The sequence below is a fragment of the Podarcis tiliguerta genome (assembly GCF_965153285.1).
Source record: "Podarcis tiliguerta genome assembly, chromosome: 4".
In the NCBI taxonomy this organism is placed as follows: domain Eukaryota; kingdom Metazoa; phylum Chordata; class Lepidosauria; order Squamata; family Lacertidae; genus Podarcis; species Podarcis tiliguerta.
This window is the reverse complement of record NC_139537.1, coordinates 33,259,862-33,276,827: the sequence shown is the minus strand read 5'-3', so window position 1 is coordinate 33,276,827 and position 16,966 is coordinate 33,259,862. Positions and strand designations below refer to the sequence as shown.

The 16,966-nt window shown below is 42.8% G+C and overlaps 1 protein-coding gene across 1 annotated transcript in view; it reads left to right on the top strand.

Annotated features, from left to right (window-relative positions):
* IMPG2 (interphotoreceptor matrix proteoglycan 2) overlaps positions 1-16,681 on the top strand; it is a gene marked incomplete at its 5' end in the record, with an annotated part of 60,890 nt that extends 44,209 nt beyond the window's left edge. Inside the window, 10 exons of the mRNA XM_083439054.1 lie at positions 404-468; positions 2,991-3,318; positions 3,574-4,904; positions 5,456-5,675; positions 7,143-7,353; positions 7,752-7,940; positions 8,899-9,097; positions 9,343-9,422; positions 9,967-10,034; positions 14,012-16,681. Coding sequence (XP_083295180.1) covers positions 404-468; positions 2,991-3,318; positions 3,574-4,904; positions 5,456-5,675; positions 7,143-7,353; positions 7,752-7,940; positions 8,899-9,097; positions 9,343-9,422; positions 9,967-10,009 — 2,666 coding nt within the window. The 3' untranslated portion in view covers positions 10,010-10,034; positions 14,012-16,681. The remainder of the gene's footprint in view (positions 1-403; positions 469-2,990; positions 3,319-3,573; positions 4,905-5,455; positions 5,676-7,142; positions 7,354-7,751; positions 7,941-8,898; positions 9,098-9,342; positions 9,423-9,966; positions 10,035-14,011) is intronic.
* Positions 16,682-16,966: the final 285 nt, after the last annotated feature.

Sequence of the window (16,966 nt, the reverse complement as noted above, 5' to 3'; positions counted from 1 at the left end):
TCTATTCTGTTTGCTCCAGTCACAACTTGGGCATTACTCTTGCATTTCTGGCTCCCATAGGACTAAGCAGGGTGTCTGTGTGTGTGTGTGTGTGTGTCTGTCTGTGTGTGTTTAATATACCCTATTAAGAAAGTACTACACATAAGTCTTAGGAAATATTCAGAACTTCTGTTCTGAAAATAACCTAATCCTTTGCCAGAGGAGACCACAATCTCAAGAAAAGTAAAACTGAAGCATATGTAACCTGAAGCGTATGTAACCCAAGGTACCACTGTATTGTTGCTTAGAAGCATGCGTGTTTCTTCAGTGAGATAGGAAAGGAAATCAGTGCACTTAAGATCACAAGCAATTTAGAACTCTGTATAAGGTACATGACTGTCTTTCTTTTCACTTGTCTTCACAGTAAAGGAAGTGTTCTCTTCTGTAACAGAAGACCCGACTCGAATTACTGCTAGGCCCATTGATGATGTAAGTTCATTTTCTTGTATTGGCCTGGTTCAAACATCATGCTAAGCCAAACCTTGGCTTCGTGCAAACATACAAGCGTGCTGGCTGCCGAAGAGGAGACCACATCCCCTTTGCTCTTCCCCAGTCACTTTGCTGCAGCCTGCGCTGAGCTAATCTGTAGTTTGGCCTAGCAGTTAGTTTAAACCTGAGCTCATGGTTTAACTCTCCTGTAAAAACCACATGACATAAACCATAGGACGAACCTTGATTACAACTCGTGGTTCATCTGTAAACAGTTAAAGCATGACCAGGAATTTGGTTGATATGCTGGACCAAACTATGGCTAAGCTCAGTGTGGTGCAGCAGCAAAATAACTGGGGAGGGTCAAAGGAGGCACAATCTCTCTTCAGAAAGCGAAGAGGCTCAGCCATTCACACTAAGCCATTTTTGTTCTAGCAGTTCTTTGCCCTTTAGCCACTTATGAAGTTAACTGAATAATTCAAGTACAATAAGGTAAAACTCAAATATTTTCTTTGGGGGGGGGGAATCAAAATATTCTCAAATCCTTCATGTAACAATAAGTACTTCATACAGGGTTTAGTCCTTTCTTAGTCATTTAAATTATTTTGGATATATCCACGAAACAGGTACAATCTTAGACTGAATATGCTGTCTTGCTGGCAGAAAGCTTTGGAAAATAATTTGTTTTTGCAGAGTGGTATTTCTATCGTATTTTGTAGATTCTTCAAATAGCTTGTGCATAAAAATCCAAACTTGCCAGCATCATATTGCATTTCTTAATGTAGTGTACCATTCTGAGAATTGTTGAATAATATTAGATGCCACAGGAACATCTCTCTGAATTTAAGTAAGTGATGAAGTGTAATTCCTGGCAGACATATGCAAATGCTCCAAATGTTTCTATTGAAAAGTAATTGCTCCCAGTCTTTGTGTTTATTTTGCTACTTGTGTACATTTCTCTAGGTTACATAGTATTATCTTTTCATGGTTTTGCTCACATTCCTTTAAAATGTTAGTTATGACAGCCAATGAAGATTGGGAGAAGGGTGGGAGTCAGGCATTAGGACAGATCATCTTCTGTCTTCTACAGTGAAGCCCCACAGCTTTTTCAATGAAGAGCAGTGATATGATTGGGAAGTTCTGAGTGGAGGAGTGTGTGTAGGTGCTGAACCTTTTCCCCAATGGCTATTTTATTCTCTGAATTCCCCAGCTGCTTTCCCACCCCACAGAGCTCCAGGTGCAGGATTGAAGGTCAACATGCATCTATACACTTTTTCTAATCATGGAAAATGAGCGATTTGAACTGGAGCAATTGTGGGTAGGGAAAGGGTTAAGCAACTTCCTGTAACTTCTCTGCACGCTGTGGTTGCTTCTGGAGAGCACTTTACAAAAAGAGCTGTTGGAGCTTTGTCTGATTACTGTGTAACATCTCTGCCACTAAGACAGCACAGGTTGTTGAAAATAGGAGATTGATTTAACTACATGCACATCAGAAGCAGAGGTGGAGCTATCTGCTCCAGCACCCGGAGTGGCACACATGCTGTGCACACAGGGAGGGGGCTAGGGGGCGCCGTGGCAAGTGTCCCGGGGGCAAGACACCCATGGGGGGCGGAGTGAGCCACCTGGAGGGGGGGGTGGAGCGAGCTGCCCATGACGGGCTGCTTCATGGGTGGGGGGAGGGAGCTATGCTGCTTTGCCAGCAGCCTTCCTCCCTTCCCTCTCCCATTTGACAGCTTGGGGGAGGCTCCCCCCCAGAAGCAGCCTGGGAGCAGGGGACATCAGCACGCTGCCTACCCGCAACTCCCAAGCCTCCCCCAAGCTGTGAAAACGAAGGGGGGAAGGCCACCGGCAAAGCGGCGCGCTCCCCCCTTTCCCCTGACACCTCAGGGTAGGCTTGGGAGTCGCGGGCAGGCAGCACACCGAATGTCACCCCCCTCAGTGATGACACGCAAGGCGTCCCGTCCCCACTGCCCCCTTTCCTCCACCCCTGATCAGAAGTATATTCTGCTCCCATTTCTAAGCTTGGTGGCCAGAGAATCTAGCCCTTTCTCCTTCTAGTACTGCATCAACAATGCTCAATGGCATTCAACTAATGGCTACATGAAGATGGATGAATATAAATGAACAGAATGGTAATTAGACATAGTGTGCATCTAATCAGTTGCCTATAAAGTGGTACAGAGAATCCCCCCCACCACACCTGATTCTCCAGATGGGACAATACAAATTTATAGATGGTGGCTACATGCCTAGACTAGACCCATTGATGTTAATGGATATAAATTAGTCGTGTCCATTAATTTCAGTGAGTCTACTCCGAGTAAGACTAATGCTAGATACAACTTCTGATCAGTAATTTTGAAATTATTGTGTGGTAAACTTCATAGGTCACTTATGATCTTGGTGTGTAGCTTATTGATGTGGTGGAATGTGGGAGTAAGCCTTGGGGTTTATGCACTGTGATTTGTAAGGTAATATGGGCAATCATAATGGCTTATAACCATTATGGATCTGAATTTTAGGATCGTGTTGTGGTATCTGAATGGCCCTCTGCGGATGAGTCAACTGTAAGCAACATCTTGCCACTTGATTTTACCAAGCCAGGTTTCATCTTTGATATCGAGCAGTTCAATGGCAATGAAATCTGGTTAAGACCAGATGGATTTCTGGGCAACTTCAGTTCAACACCAAAAGATACTTTCCTCTCAAAATCTGATATCACCATTCCCCCAGACGATCTGCTCTTTGTGGATGAAAAGCAGAAATTGCATCCTGTCACGCCAACAGCATTAGAGATTGACTCACTTGTGGACTTAGAAAGCATTTCTGATTTGTCTTCATTAGAAGATGGTATGTTATTTTGTCTTGCTTGGTAGCAGCAGAGTTACATGTCTGATCTTAGAAAGCTTGGGGAGTTACTTCCTTTCCAGGGCCCCCTCCCTGTGTAAGCAAGAGTCATTGTAACCTGAAGAGATGATGGCATTTACTGGAGAAAGAATATAAAAATAATCTGCCAGGGTGGGGTGGGGGAGAGAATTTGAGTAAATAAAATCCAATAAGCTGAATTTATAAGAACTACTTAACTTTGCATATGTTTATTTGTAGGGCTTGAGGATTCTAAAGAGTTGGAAGAGCTCCTTTTGCCTTCAAGTCCTGCCCCTCACATTGTGCCAAGTGACATCCCACCCACAAGTGATTCTGTGACTCCTCTTGCTCCTCTATCACCAGTGGCCTCTGTATCAGCCATAGAGCCTAGCACTAAAGAACCATTACCAACAATTCTAGAAAAGGAAACTCTGCAACCCACTGTATATATAGAAGACCATGTAGATGACTATGCTTCTGGTTCAGGACAAGAACCACAAACAAGCATATGGCCTTGGTATAGACCTACATTGGAGACAGAGGGATCGGGTGTATATGACTACAAGGAAACAGATTATATATTGCCTTCCCTAAAGGACTACACATCTAAAGACCTCCCAGATGAAGTTGTATCTCTGTCATCTCTTGAAATAGAAGGCCCTACAGTAGAAAGTGTTATGGCAACATTGACTGAGACCTACAGCATAATACAACTGGAAGATTCCAGTGAGGATCGTGAAATCATTTCTGAAACAACTGGAATTCAAGACCAAATCATAACAGAACTGTCACCAACAGACTATCCACCTATAACCATTACAATAACCCCACCTGATAGCTTCTCTCCATGGAGTGCGCTAGATAAACCAGAAATAATTTTAACAGCAAAACCTTCTGGGGAAAGCCCAGTGTTGGATAATTTTATAGTAGAACAGCAGATCCCTGACACAACGGCTCAAGAGGCCTCTGGATCAATTGCTCTGAAGCCTGTTGTTACTCCTTCTGCTGAAAGTTCTACCCATTGGCCTGCAGCTGAAGTCACAAGTTCAATAGCATCAGCTGATTTTGAAATTTCAACCTTGGTACCTTATTTAAAAGACATGACAACTGGCCCCAGTGACTTCACTGGAGAGTTTGGTACAATCCTAATCACTAATACTCCTCCTAGCAGTTTTGACAGTGAAGTAAGCTCTTCCTCAACTCTGACTCTTACAGAGTATTCTGTCCATGCCCCCTCTGACAAGCCCACCACACAGCCAACTGTAGTTCAATCCACAGTTATCCTAGCAGAATTGGAAAAAGATTTGATCGCAAAAGATCTGGAAGTTACAGAACAGGACCAAGGAAGACATATGACTGAAAGTCATGTGGAGCTTTCTACAAGTGCCCATTCCACAGAGATGGCCAGTGTAGCTGGGGCAACTCATGAAAACCTCAGCAATGTTACTGTCCCTGCACGCGCATTAGTGGTATTCTTTAGTCTTCGAGTTACCAACATGATGTTTTCAGAGGACTTGTTTAATAAAAATTCCCCTGAATATAAAGCCCTGGAACAGAGATTCTTAGAGCTGGTAAGATATAGTCTTGAACTGAGTTTTTTTGCCAGGGCGCATTTAGCATGTGAGCAGCAACCCAGAGGCACAGGGTGGTTCGAAACACCATTTGCACAAATGATTACAAGCCAGTCACATCACATTAGGTTTTTGTTTACTACAGTGACTAAAATGCACCTTGATCTGCTGTGATAGTTCACATTCAGATACTTCTATTCAGATTTATTATTTCCTCTTTTAGACTACACCTATGTGGCAAAACAAAATATCAAATGAAATTGTTAAGAATACTTATTCCTGCCCATACTAATGGCAAAGTATACAAGCTTCATTCAGCTTGCATGCTAACTAAATATTAAGGCATACACGGGAAAATTCATACTTCAGGTTCAAATGAGTCCAACAGAATTAACATCACATATCTTAGGCCTGTTTACTCAGAATTAAACCCAACTAAATTAAACCAACTAGGTTTATGTGCATACAAGTGCAGACATATAGATGGATAGACACACAAACACAGAGAAAAATAGATGTAATCTTGTTATATTATTTCTCCTGTTTTGTAGCTGGTTCCTTATCTACAGTCCAATCTAACTGGCTTCCAGAATTTGGAAATTCTGAACTTCAGAAATGGTAGCATTGTGGTGAACAGCCGAATGAAGTTTGCAAGACCTGTGCCTCGCAATGTTACTAATGCTGTATACATGATTCTCGAAGACTTTTGCAACACTGCCTACCAGACCATGAACCTGGCTATCGACAAGTACTCCCTCGATGTGGAATCAGGTATGATAAGGAAGGAGTATTTGCTGCTTGGTTAGGAGTAAAGCCTTATTCTCACTGAAGTGACAAGTCAGTTAATTTCACAAGCTAAAACACCCAGAATCATTTTGAAGGCTACACACACACAAAGAAGGTAATGGTAAAGGGACCCCTGACCATTAAGTCCAGTCGTGAATGACTCTGGGGTTGCAGCACTCATCTCGCTTTATTGGTTGAGGGAGCCGGTATACAGCTTCTGGGTCATGTGGCCAGCATGACTAAGCCACTTCTGGCAAATCAGAGCAGCACATGGAAATGCCGTTTACCTTCCCGCTGGAGTGGTACCTATTTATCTACTTGCACTTTGATGTGCTTTTGAACTGCTAGGTTGGCAGGAGCAGGGACCGAGCAACGGGAGCTAACCCCATCACGGGGATTCAAACCGCCGACCTTCTGATCGGCAAGCCCTAGGCTCTATGGTTTAGACCACAGCGCCACCCATGTACAATTATGCTTGGTGTGAAGAGAGTGGATAGGGATACGTTTTTCTTGTAGCTGGAAGTGGCTCACTAGGTGGGGGGCAGAGCTGCTATGTTTGTTTCCAGGCAGATGAGTTGCTGTTTATTGGGGGGATAGAGGGCAAGGTCAGCATAGTACAAATTTAGTAGTAGGAGCACTTGGCTGTTTCCAGTTGTGTGTTTGCACTGTGGAGCCTCCCCTCTATCTTCCCCCTCCTCCTCTCCGCTGGTGTAAGCAAAAATGAGCCATCTATGGGGAAAATAGTGACTGTCTCACCCAGTGAGCTACTACTGCTCATGGCCAGTTGAACATAATGTTGGAAGATTTGAGACAGACAAAATACAGCACTTCTTCACAAAGCACATAGTTAAACCATGGAATTTGCTCTTGCAAGATGCAGTAATGGCCACCAACTTAAATGGCTTTTGGTAAAGGATTAGAGAAATTCATGGAGGATATGACTACCCATGGCTGCTAGCCATAGTAAATAAGCTGTGCCTCCACTGCTAGGAATCACAAGTGGGGAGAGTGCTGTTGCAATCCTGTCCTGCTAATCTGGTTGGCCACTGTGATAACAGAAGGCCTTGGGCCTCATCCAGCAAGACACACAGCTCCGTTTCTCCATATCTCTATTTCTCCATAATATTGATGGCGGAAGGGGCCGTGCAAGTTCTGGATCATTGTCTGGGCACAATAGTGAACTGGATGAATCCAGATAAACGGTATTTGAACCCTGGGAAGATGGAGGCAGTGAGTTTAGGTGATTCCTGTGCCCAGGAGATTGAGCAAATGCCAAACAAATGACTGCCATTGAATCAAATTCATTCTCTAAAAATGCTTGGTGAAACAAAAATGTTTTCAGGAGGGGAAGAAATATACAAACTCCGGGTGTCTGTCTGAATTCAATAGGAATAGTTTCCCAAAATGCTGGTGCCACTGCAGTAAAAGTTCTCTTTTTGCTGGTGCCTCCAGGAGATCAAGCTGATCCTTGCAAGTTCCAGGCATGCAATGAGTTCTCTGAATGCCTTGTGAACCAGTGGAGTGGAGAGGCGGAATGTGTCTGTTATCCTGGCTATCTAAGCATTGAAGGATTGCCTTGTAATAGCATATGTGATCTACAGCCTGACTTCTGTCAAAATGATGGCAAATGTGATATAATCCCAGGGCAAGGGGCAATATGCAGGTAAGTGAACATTTGTGCAATATTTCAAATGCAGAAGATCAGAGACATAGGCCTATTTATGTGATAATCCAGTTTAAACATTGAATCTGGTTTCAAAACAAAAGAAATCCAGAATACTTCCCTGAAGGGTGACCCTCCCAAGATCAGGAAGAGGTGCAGCTATACAATTCCCCCCCCCCCCCTGCTCAAACTTTGTGCCTTAAACCTCCCTATTAGCTTCTTCCATGCCTCTTCTCACATAATTCAATTTTACCCATTGCAGAATATTTTAGCATTTCACTCAGCTGCTATCTTAGACGGGTGAAGATTAGCATGCAATACGAGCTTCAGTCATTTCATTTTGACAATAGAATAACTATTTTCTTTATCACTTCCCTTTTGACATGGGTGGATCACAGATGTCGTGTGGGTGAGAACTGGTGGTACAGAGGAGAGCACTGCGAAGAGTACGTCTCGGAGCCATTAGTCGTGGGTATCGCAATTGCTTCGGTAGCTGGCTTCCTTCTCGTAGCATCTGCTGTTATTTTCTTCCTGGCTAGAACTCTTCGTGATCAGTACACAAAGAGCGAAATTGAAGACTCGTTAGGGTAACTATAACTTGTAGGTTATTTAATCTTGGAGACTCCATTAGTATTGAAGGGGAGCCAGATAACAGACAAATACTAGAGATGAACAAATCTGTTGATTTGTGGTTTCTCTCAGTATCTCATTTTTCCAATCTTAAATCCAGTTCTTTTTTGAATTGACTTTCAGTTTGCTTCTTGTTAGGACTAAATGCCAAAAAAACCTAGTGGGTAACCTTAGCTTGATAAGTGGGAGCTGGGAGTAGCAATAGGCAATATCAACCTGGTCATGGGAGGGAAGCATACGAGCCTGAAGTGGAATGGGCATATACATTGTGACTGCTGCAAAGTGCTAGCCTATTGAAAAGATCTAAAGTCAACCCCAGGGACACGGGTGGCTCTGTGGGTTAAACCACAGAGCCTAGGACTTGCTGATGAGAAGTTTGGCGGTTCGAATCCCCATGACGGGGTGAGCTCACACCAATCTAGCAGTTTGAAAGCACATCAAAGTGCAAGTAGATAAATAGGTACTGCTCCGGCAGGAAGGTTAACGGCGTTTCCGTGCGCTGCTCTGGTTTGTCAGAAGCTGCTTAGTCATGCTGGCCACATGACCCGGAAGTTGTACGCCGGCTCCCTCGGCCAATAAAGCAAGATGAGCACCGCAACCCCAGAGTCGGCCATGACTGGACCTAATGGTCAGGGGTCCCTTTACCTTTAAAGTCAACCCCCTCAGGCGGTTCAGACATGGAAGCTCTATTCATGTTAGACAAGTATCCCCAATAAGAGTTGAACACAGCTTCTGGAAGAGCACAACTGTCAGTTACCTGTTTGAGATGTCGCTCCACTTTGCAGCATGAACATTAGTTTTCGTCTAGCTTATTCCTTGGAATGTCAGACAACATTGTCAGTTAAGCTTTGGAAAATATTTTGCAAGGAGAAGACTCCTGTGTTTGACATAAGTTCTTTTTTACTTTCTTTACAGGCAAGGGGACAGCCTTTCATCTATTGAAAATGCAGTGAAATACAACCCAATGTATGAAAGTGACGCTACTGGACACAGCCACTATTATCGGAGATATCCACAGCTTACTTCCTATAGTTCAACAAGCAATGAGACATCCACTGAGTACAGCAGTGAAGAAATCAGGCACATTTATGAACACAGCGAGCTAACTAAGGAGGTGGGTAACTTTACTTGTTTTGATGTGACCTCTATCGCATCAGAATGACTTGCTAATAGCACATCAGTGTGCAATTTCAGTGCTAAATATGGAAGACTAATTTGACGAAAGCATAGTCAAAAGTACTGAAAATGTAAGATTTGTACATTATGCTGCTCTGTATTGTACTAAGTACAGAACACCGTTTGGAACTGTTGTGTTTTATATAGGACAATAGTGTAATGTATTATTTTCTAACGTTCCAGGAAATTCAAGACAGAATTAGGATCCTGGAACTCTATGCCAAAGATCGGCAGTTCGCGGAATTTGTAAGGCAGCATCAAATGTGAGTTAAATGTTTCTTAACTACTTCTGTAGGTTTTTTTTTTCATTGAACCTACTCATTGTGTTCTACGCAACAGGTGATTCATTCAGTGATCAGCTAAATTATCATACTGTAGGGTGCAAGGAAGAAAGTAGATACAAAACCTTCATGATTATATAGCATATTGAAAGTATAAAACTGTTCAAAAGAGCTAATTATTAGCCTTAGGTCAATAGCACTTATTTCCCTAATTATTAAAATTGAATTCCTCGCTGTTCCCCAGTTATTTATATTTCATGGTGGAAAATTAATACTGAAACTCTAAATCCCATATTGTAAGGACAACTGCAATTTTAGTGCCATTGCAACTTCAAATTATATCTCAACATATTACAAAAGCAGTTAAATGTTTAGGAGGTAGTAAAAATGAGCCAGTCTAGAACCATTATTCGCTGCTGAAAAGCTTAAGGTTAAGCAGAATCAAATGGATATGAGAGAGAGATTATTTTCCGTATTTTTGTTTAAGACTAGATAATATTCAATAGTCTCTTCCCCTTTAAAATAGGAGTTTGAAAGCTGTCAGAAGCACAAATCCTACTACAAGTTAGTCCTGAGTTCTACACATTCAACAAGGTAATGACTAAGAATATGTAGTTATTAGTAGAATGTAATGTCCAGTGGCGTAGCGTGGGTTGTCAGCACCCGGGGCAAGGCAAGTAATTTGCACCCCCTAACCCGTGGATTTGCGCCCCCTAACCCTAACCCCCAGATGTTGCGCCCGGTGCGGCCGGCCCCCCCTGCACCCCCCCACGCTACGCCACTGGTAATGTCTGCTACTGTGGGTTCTATGAGACTGCAAACTTGTCATGCTAAGTTATGTCATTACAAAGCTTATGTAGAATTGATTCTGATTGTTCTATTATATTAGACCGTAAGATTTTGTCTGCAAACTTTCTGAGTTGCTCAGACTATTTTGCTATTACTAGGAGGCACATTAAAGTGCAACGTATTGCCAAAACATTAATTGTCTATTGCTGCTCTCATCTTGAAGAAGCCAAATTGGGTAGATAATTTAACTGAGTATATGGTCAGTCGTCATGACATCTATTGGCATATCTAGCAGGGCAAGGTAAACTGTAGCATTCAAATCTATTCTAGGCTAGTATTTAGCAAAAGGCAGCAACCGAAAATCCACAGTGCTTATTTTATTTTAAATGCCTTTCTCTAACATAAGCCGCAAAGTTCTTGGAGTTAAGACATGAATGTCATACACAAGGAAGATTTTGTTACATAAAACATTTTTATTTACAAGAAATAAATATTTTATTTATTTGGAATGGATACAGCTCATGTGTTTCCTCAGTTTAGGATGATGTTTCACAGGTGCTGTGTACTGTTGCTCTGTCCCAGAACATGTTATTAATGCCAGAAGTCTTAGACTGTTTTTTTCAGCAGAAACAGAAAGGGTTCTTGTAGCATTTTGAAGACTATCATTTTAAATACTTTAGCCATCATAATCAATGCATTTGATGGAGCGAATGCTAGTCTATGGAAGATCATGCCATAATAAATGCATTAGTCTTTGGGACTCCTTATTGCTTCTGAAACATTAGGGGGAAATAATACAGATTTCTACTGAGCACATTCAAGGTGTCCATTCTTCAGCAACCGAGTAACCATGATAACTAAACTAAAGGAATGGAAGAGGAAGAGCCCTTCTGCAAGTGATGAAGTCTCTTTGTCTTCCTAGTTTCTCATTGTAGCCACATTGTACAGTTTCATTAATTCGGATGAAATTATGGGGTTGGTCTAGTCAATTTTTTTCCAAAAGGAAAACGAACTTTTGTAAAAATTGTGCAGGCCTACATGAATGTATGTGTGTATGCAACCATCCTTTTCCCAACTAAAACACAATGTTTTTTTAAAAGAAAAAAAAGAAAAAGAACACACATATGTTTTAAACTACTCCAAAAATTTACTTTGTCTTTATTGGAGTTGTTTCCTAACCAACAGAGACTCATTCCAATCACATTGAAATTTTGCAGTAGTTAACATTGTTTTATTCTGGGGGCTCATCCCCATGAGATTCCAGGATGCTTCCTGAAAAACTTTTTAAAATGGCAGGGCATAAAACATGAATTTGGTGCTATGAGTAAGAGCAACCTGTGCTCCAGGTGTTTTTGCAATCTGTACACAGCCTTTGATAAGAACTTACATAATTATGTACCCCGCTTAGGTGGCGAGCCGATTTGGGCTCGCCCGCAGAGGCTGATGGACCCTGATAGATTCCGCCAAGCCTTGCGGGACCTTGCTCCCCCTGGCGACTCATTGACTGAGCTTGTTGAGGGCTGGAATACCCAGCTCCTGGCAGCCATCAATGAGATCGCACCTAAGCGCCCTCTGCGACCCCGCAGAAACCGGGCTCCCTGGTTTACCGAGGAGCTCCGGAAAATGAAGCGGGACCTCAGACGGCTAGAGCGAGTATGGCGGGGTGCCCGTGACGGAGCTTCAAGAACATCTTATAGGGTTTTTATGAAAACCTATGAGATGGCAGTGAAGGCCGCTAAGAAGTCCTCCATTGCATCCGCTAGCTCTCGCCCGGCGCAATTATTTAGTATAATTCGGTCTTTAACATCCCTTGAAGGACAGCCAAATTTAAATAATAATTTGACACACAGCTGTGAGGCATTTGCGAGCTTCTTTGCGGAGAAGGTCCTGTTGCTCCGCCATGACCTCCCTGCCAATTTGGATACAATAAAGGAACTGGAGGCCCCTCGACTGTCCTCGGGTCCAGTATTGGACCACTTTGACCGGATATCCCCAGCCGATGTGGACAGACTCCTCCGAGCTGGAAAGCCCACTACTTGTCCTCTCGACCCGTGCCCGTCCTGGCTGATTAGAGCGTGTCCAGACGAGGTGCGGGCCCCCCTGGGGGATATCATCAATCTGTCCCTTGGCACCGGGACATTCCCAGGGGAACTGAAGGAGGCAGTGGTGCGCCCGCTCTTAAAGAAAACATCATTAGATCCCTTAGATCTATCCAATTACCGCCCGGTTTCGAACCTTCCATTCCTGGGTAAGGTGATTGAGAGAGCGGTTGCTGAACAGCTTGGTAGGTTTCTGGATGAAACATCGGCTCTGGATCCATTCCAGTCCGGCTTCCGCGCTGGTCATGGGACCGAGACGGCTCTGGTCGCCCTAACAGATGATCTCCGTAGGCAGCTGGATCAAGGCGGGTCGGGGCTGCTGATTCTTCTAGACCTGTCAGCAGCCTTCGACATGGTCGATCACGAACTCCTAGACCACCGCCTTGCCGACGTGGGGATTCAGGGCACAGTCCTTCAATGGCTGCGCTCGTTTCTCTCCGGTCGGGGACAGAGGGTGGCGCTTGGGGGGGAATTGTCATCCCGCCACTCCTTGGTGTGTGGAGTGCCCCAGGGTGCGATACTCTCCCCGATGCTCTTTAACATCTTTATGCGCCCCCTCGCCCAGCTTGTCCGGAGTTTTGGGCTGGGCTGCCATCAGTATGCTGATGACACCCAACTCTATCTGTTGATGGATGGCCACCCTGACTCGGCCCCAGACACACTGACCAGATGCTTGGAAGCTGTGGCTGGATGGTTACGTGGGAGCCGGTTGAAGTTAAATCCTTCGAAGACAGAGGTCCTCTGGCTGGGACGGGACGATATGGGATTGAGGGGGCAACTCCCATCTCTAGCGGGGGTGCAATTAGTGCCAGCACCATCCGTTAAGAGTTTGGGTGTAATCTTCGACACCTCCCTCTCCATGGAGGCGCAGATTGCAGCTATAACAAAGGCGGCATTTTTTCACCTCCGCCAAGCTAAGCAGTTGGCTCCTTACCTCTCTCGCCCTGACCTAGCCACTGTGATCCATGCGACGGTCACCTCCAGACTGGATTATTGTAACTCGCTCTACGTGGGGCTGCCCTTGAGACTGACCCAGAAACTCCAGAGGGTGCAGAATGCCGCAGCGAGACTCCTTACAGGGTCTTCACTGCGAGATCACATTCATCCGGTGCTATACCAGCTGCACTGGCTCCCGGTGGAGTACAGGATCAGGTTTAAGGTGCTGGTTTTAACCTTTAAAGCCCTATACGGCCTAGGACCCTCGTACCTACGGGACCGCCTCTCCTGGTATGCCCCACAGAGAAACCTACGCTCGTCAAATAAAAACATCCTGAAGGTCCCAGGCCTCAGAGAGGTTAGGCTGACCTCAACTAGAGCCAGGGCTTTCTCGGCTGCGGCTCCAATCTGGTGGAATGCTCTGTCACAAGAGACTAGGGCCCTGCGGGACCTGACATCTTTCCGCAGAGCCTGCAAGACAGAGTTGTTCCACCAGGCCTTTGGTCAGGTCCCAGCCTGACTCCCTCCTCTGGCAACCTGCACAGAATTTTGCTCAACGGTTGCCATTAATTTGACTTTAATTAATTTTTATAATGGAATGTTTTTAGAATGTTTGATTATTTGATTGTTTGATTATTTAATTGTTGTTAGCCGCCCTGAGCCCGGCTTCGGCTGGGGAGGGCGGGATATAAATAAAATTTATTATTATTATTATTATTATGGCAGACTTCTCTTTTTTCTTTTCAGGAATTTTGCTCTTAAAAGTGGATCCAGTACAAGAATCACATAAGATGAAGATGGATGGTGTTGCTACAGGAACGAGGCACTGATGCGGCTTCAGAATTTCTTATAGTCTTTTCAGTGACGCATATGGATATTAATGGTTCATGAATGGATTCCTTTGACCTTGAAATGAATGAAAAAAATGTAAGAAAGGTTCTTTTTCCTTGGATTTTCAAACGCAATCACTGAAGATGACTCAAAGCTGTAACAATCATGAAAGTTAGTTTGATTTATTTGCAAAAAGGGGCGAGTTTTAATTAAATGGGCTACTGGCCACTGTACACATGATTCTTTTCTTGTTTTGTAAATCTTTTTTCTCACATCTTCTTTTTGGTGGGGAGGGGCTATATAAATAAAAAATAAAATAAAGTGATGGTCTTCCCTGCTTTGGAGGGCTAATTTTTGCTGTTGAAAAAGTGTTAGTAGGGAGAAAAATGCTGTGTTGCATGTGACAGGTTTATAGGTAACGACTGTTTCTGCACAAGCAATTTTTTTTAAAAAAGGAACTATTTGGTCCATTGACAGGAACAAGGTAAAAGAGAAGTTAGTTATTTAGCTGTTTTGCACGTAAGGCATATTTAGCCTTTCTTGTCCAATATAAAATTAGAAGAAAATCTATTATTAGGAACATACTAAATGAAGAATTTCAGACTGCAAGTTTCCTCATATTTTTGAAGTTGTCCTGGCTGTTGGCTTTCATGCTATACTTATTAGATAAGATGGCCTGAATCATCTAGGAAGTTATCTCTCCACCAAAAGAAATACAAGTGGCTGTGTACTCAGTTTTTTTACATATATCACAGGCACATGTTACTGAAGGCAAGAAGGACTACAGTTAAATAAAGGATTTTTTAAACTAATAGGGGTTCCCCTTTGTCAGAAGTTTGATTAAGTGTATGGTTGTTGTTGCTGATTTTTTTTAATTAAAAAAATGTTTTGTTTTAATTTAGTGTATTTTCTGTGCATATTGTTTTTTTCTCATTAATGGATTCATGATAATGTTTTTGTATGCTATGATTTGTACTGGGTTCAAATATCCCACTAGAGAGATACCAGTCAAGTTCTTAATTCTTTGGAATTGCTATGGATTTGCCCTCCTCACTATTTCTTGGCTGTATCTGCGTACTGTCTCTTCTTGGTTGAGATCATTCTGAACTGAAGAATAATTTTTGTCTTGCCCCTCAACAAGGCGAGTATGAATACTTTTGGGTAGTAGGTAATTCCTGGAATGTAACTGCATGACTTTGTTTAGGTAACTCTTAATAAATACCAATAGGGGATAAATATTTCTCATGTGAATTCACATACACAATTTGTGTGTCTCTCTGGTGCTTAGCTTTTTTTAGTCATAGATACTCGCAGTTTTGATGCAGTTTGGCATGGTTTAGAGTTGATGACCCCAGAATTATTGGGGGGGGGGGCTGTGCTAAAGACAATGCTGGCTCAAATCCAGCACACCTTGTTACTGCTCTAGTTTGAATCATACTGTTGATTCTAGTAATTCTGTTCCTTATGGAGGATCAAGGCAAATCCAATACTGTAACTCCAATCCATATGCTTGCCCTCTCTCGCAGAAGTAGCCTGTTTTAACTGTGATCATTCTCTCCACATGTACAATGCTACCCTGCAGCCTTAACATTCCTCCATGCAATTTATGCAAAGTTTGGGATTCCCAAGGCCATTGCAATCCATTTGAGGAGCAGAGGTCCAATAAGTGAAAGGACTGATCCTCCAGCTTCCATTTCTTTGCAGCTGGAGGTACATCCTAGGATCTAGCTCTGAAATGCATTGCTGTGTAACATGGTGCAAGAGGAACCAACCTCTTCATGCTTCTTTCCTGCCTTCATACTCTACCAATAATTTGCCATTTAGGGCTGGTCTGCACTGCTGCTTTGCTGCACACAAATGTTCTCTTGGGGTGAATCCGAAGTGCCTTTTCCCTGCGGCTTCTGCAGGGAGCACAGCTGGAGTTGAGGCACTAGTTAATCTTACTTAAAAATCATCCCAATATAAAAAGGGGCCATATTACGTCATCTGAAGATACAGCTGAACAAAACACTGTCGTCAAGGTTGTCACAGTTGGGTGGAGCTGAGTGCACACTTTTGTTTAATTAGCAGCTTTTCATATGACTTTTGCTATTGCTATGTGTGCGCTTGTGAAGAAATCCTTGCGATAATCCTCCAGTATTAAAACACAGCTCAGTTACAACACAATATAATTAATGAAAACATGTGGAGAAAGGAAATTTAATTAATGGGTTCACAGGAAAAGAGATACTGCATAGGCAAATGTGCCTAAAGCAATGAAAACGAAAGCAAGCAAACTAATCGGCAGCGCAGACACAGCTTCTGTTATAGAAATAAATAATATTTTAGTTATCATTAGAGATTGACAAGTAATATATCATGTAGTCTGAGAGAAAATTCTCTAGCATGTAGGCAAACTCTGTGTGATGTGGCTCTGTGCACATCCTTCAACAACAGCTTCTGATTTCTTGAATGCTAGCCTTGAAGAGGTTCTGGTCATGCTAAAAATGAATATTTCATTGTGTATACAGGAAATGTTTTTCTTATTGTACATAATATTATCTGTTTATTTTTCACTGCAATAAAACTTTTTTGTTGTTTCAAGAATTCCCAAGATTATTATTTATCATTTATATAGCAATGATGCAACAGTATAATTGTTGAGAAGCCCTAAAGGCTTGTAGGTTAGTTAATTTAGCTGACTGAATTTCTGAATTTCTGAATCTCTGAACACAACAGAGAGTTCCGAAGTGATTTACAAAAATAAAATACAAAAAAATACAGTTGAAAATACAAGCACATATTAAAAATGTAACCAGAGTAAAAACATCCAATATCTAACATCCAACAAGTGCTATTCAAATGTTGGGGGAAACAAAGATACCTTTGCCT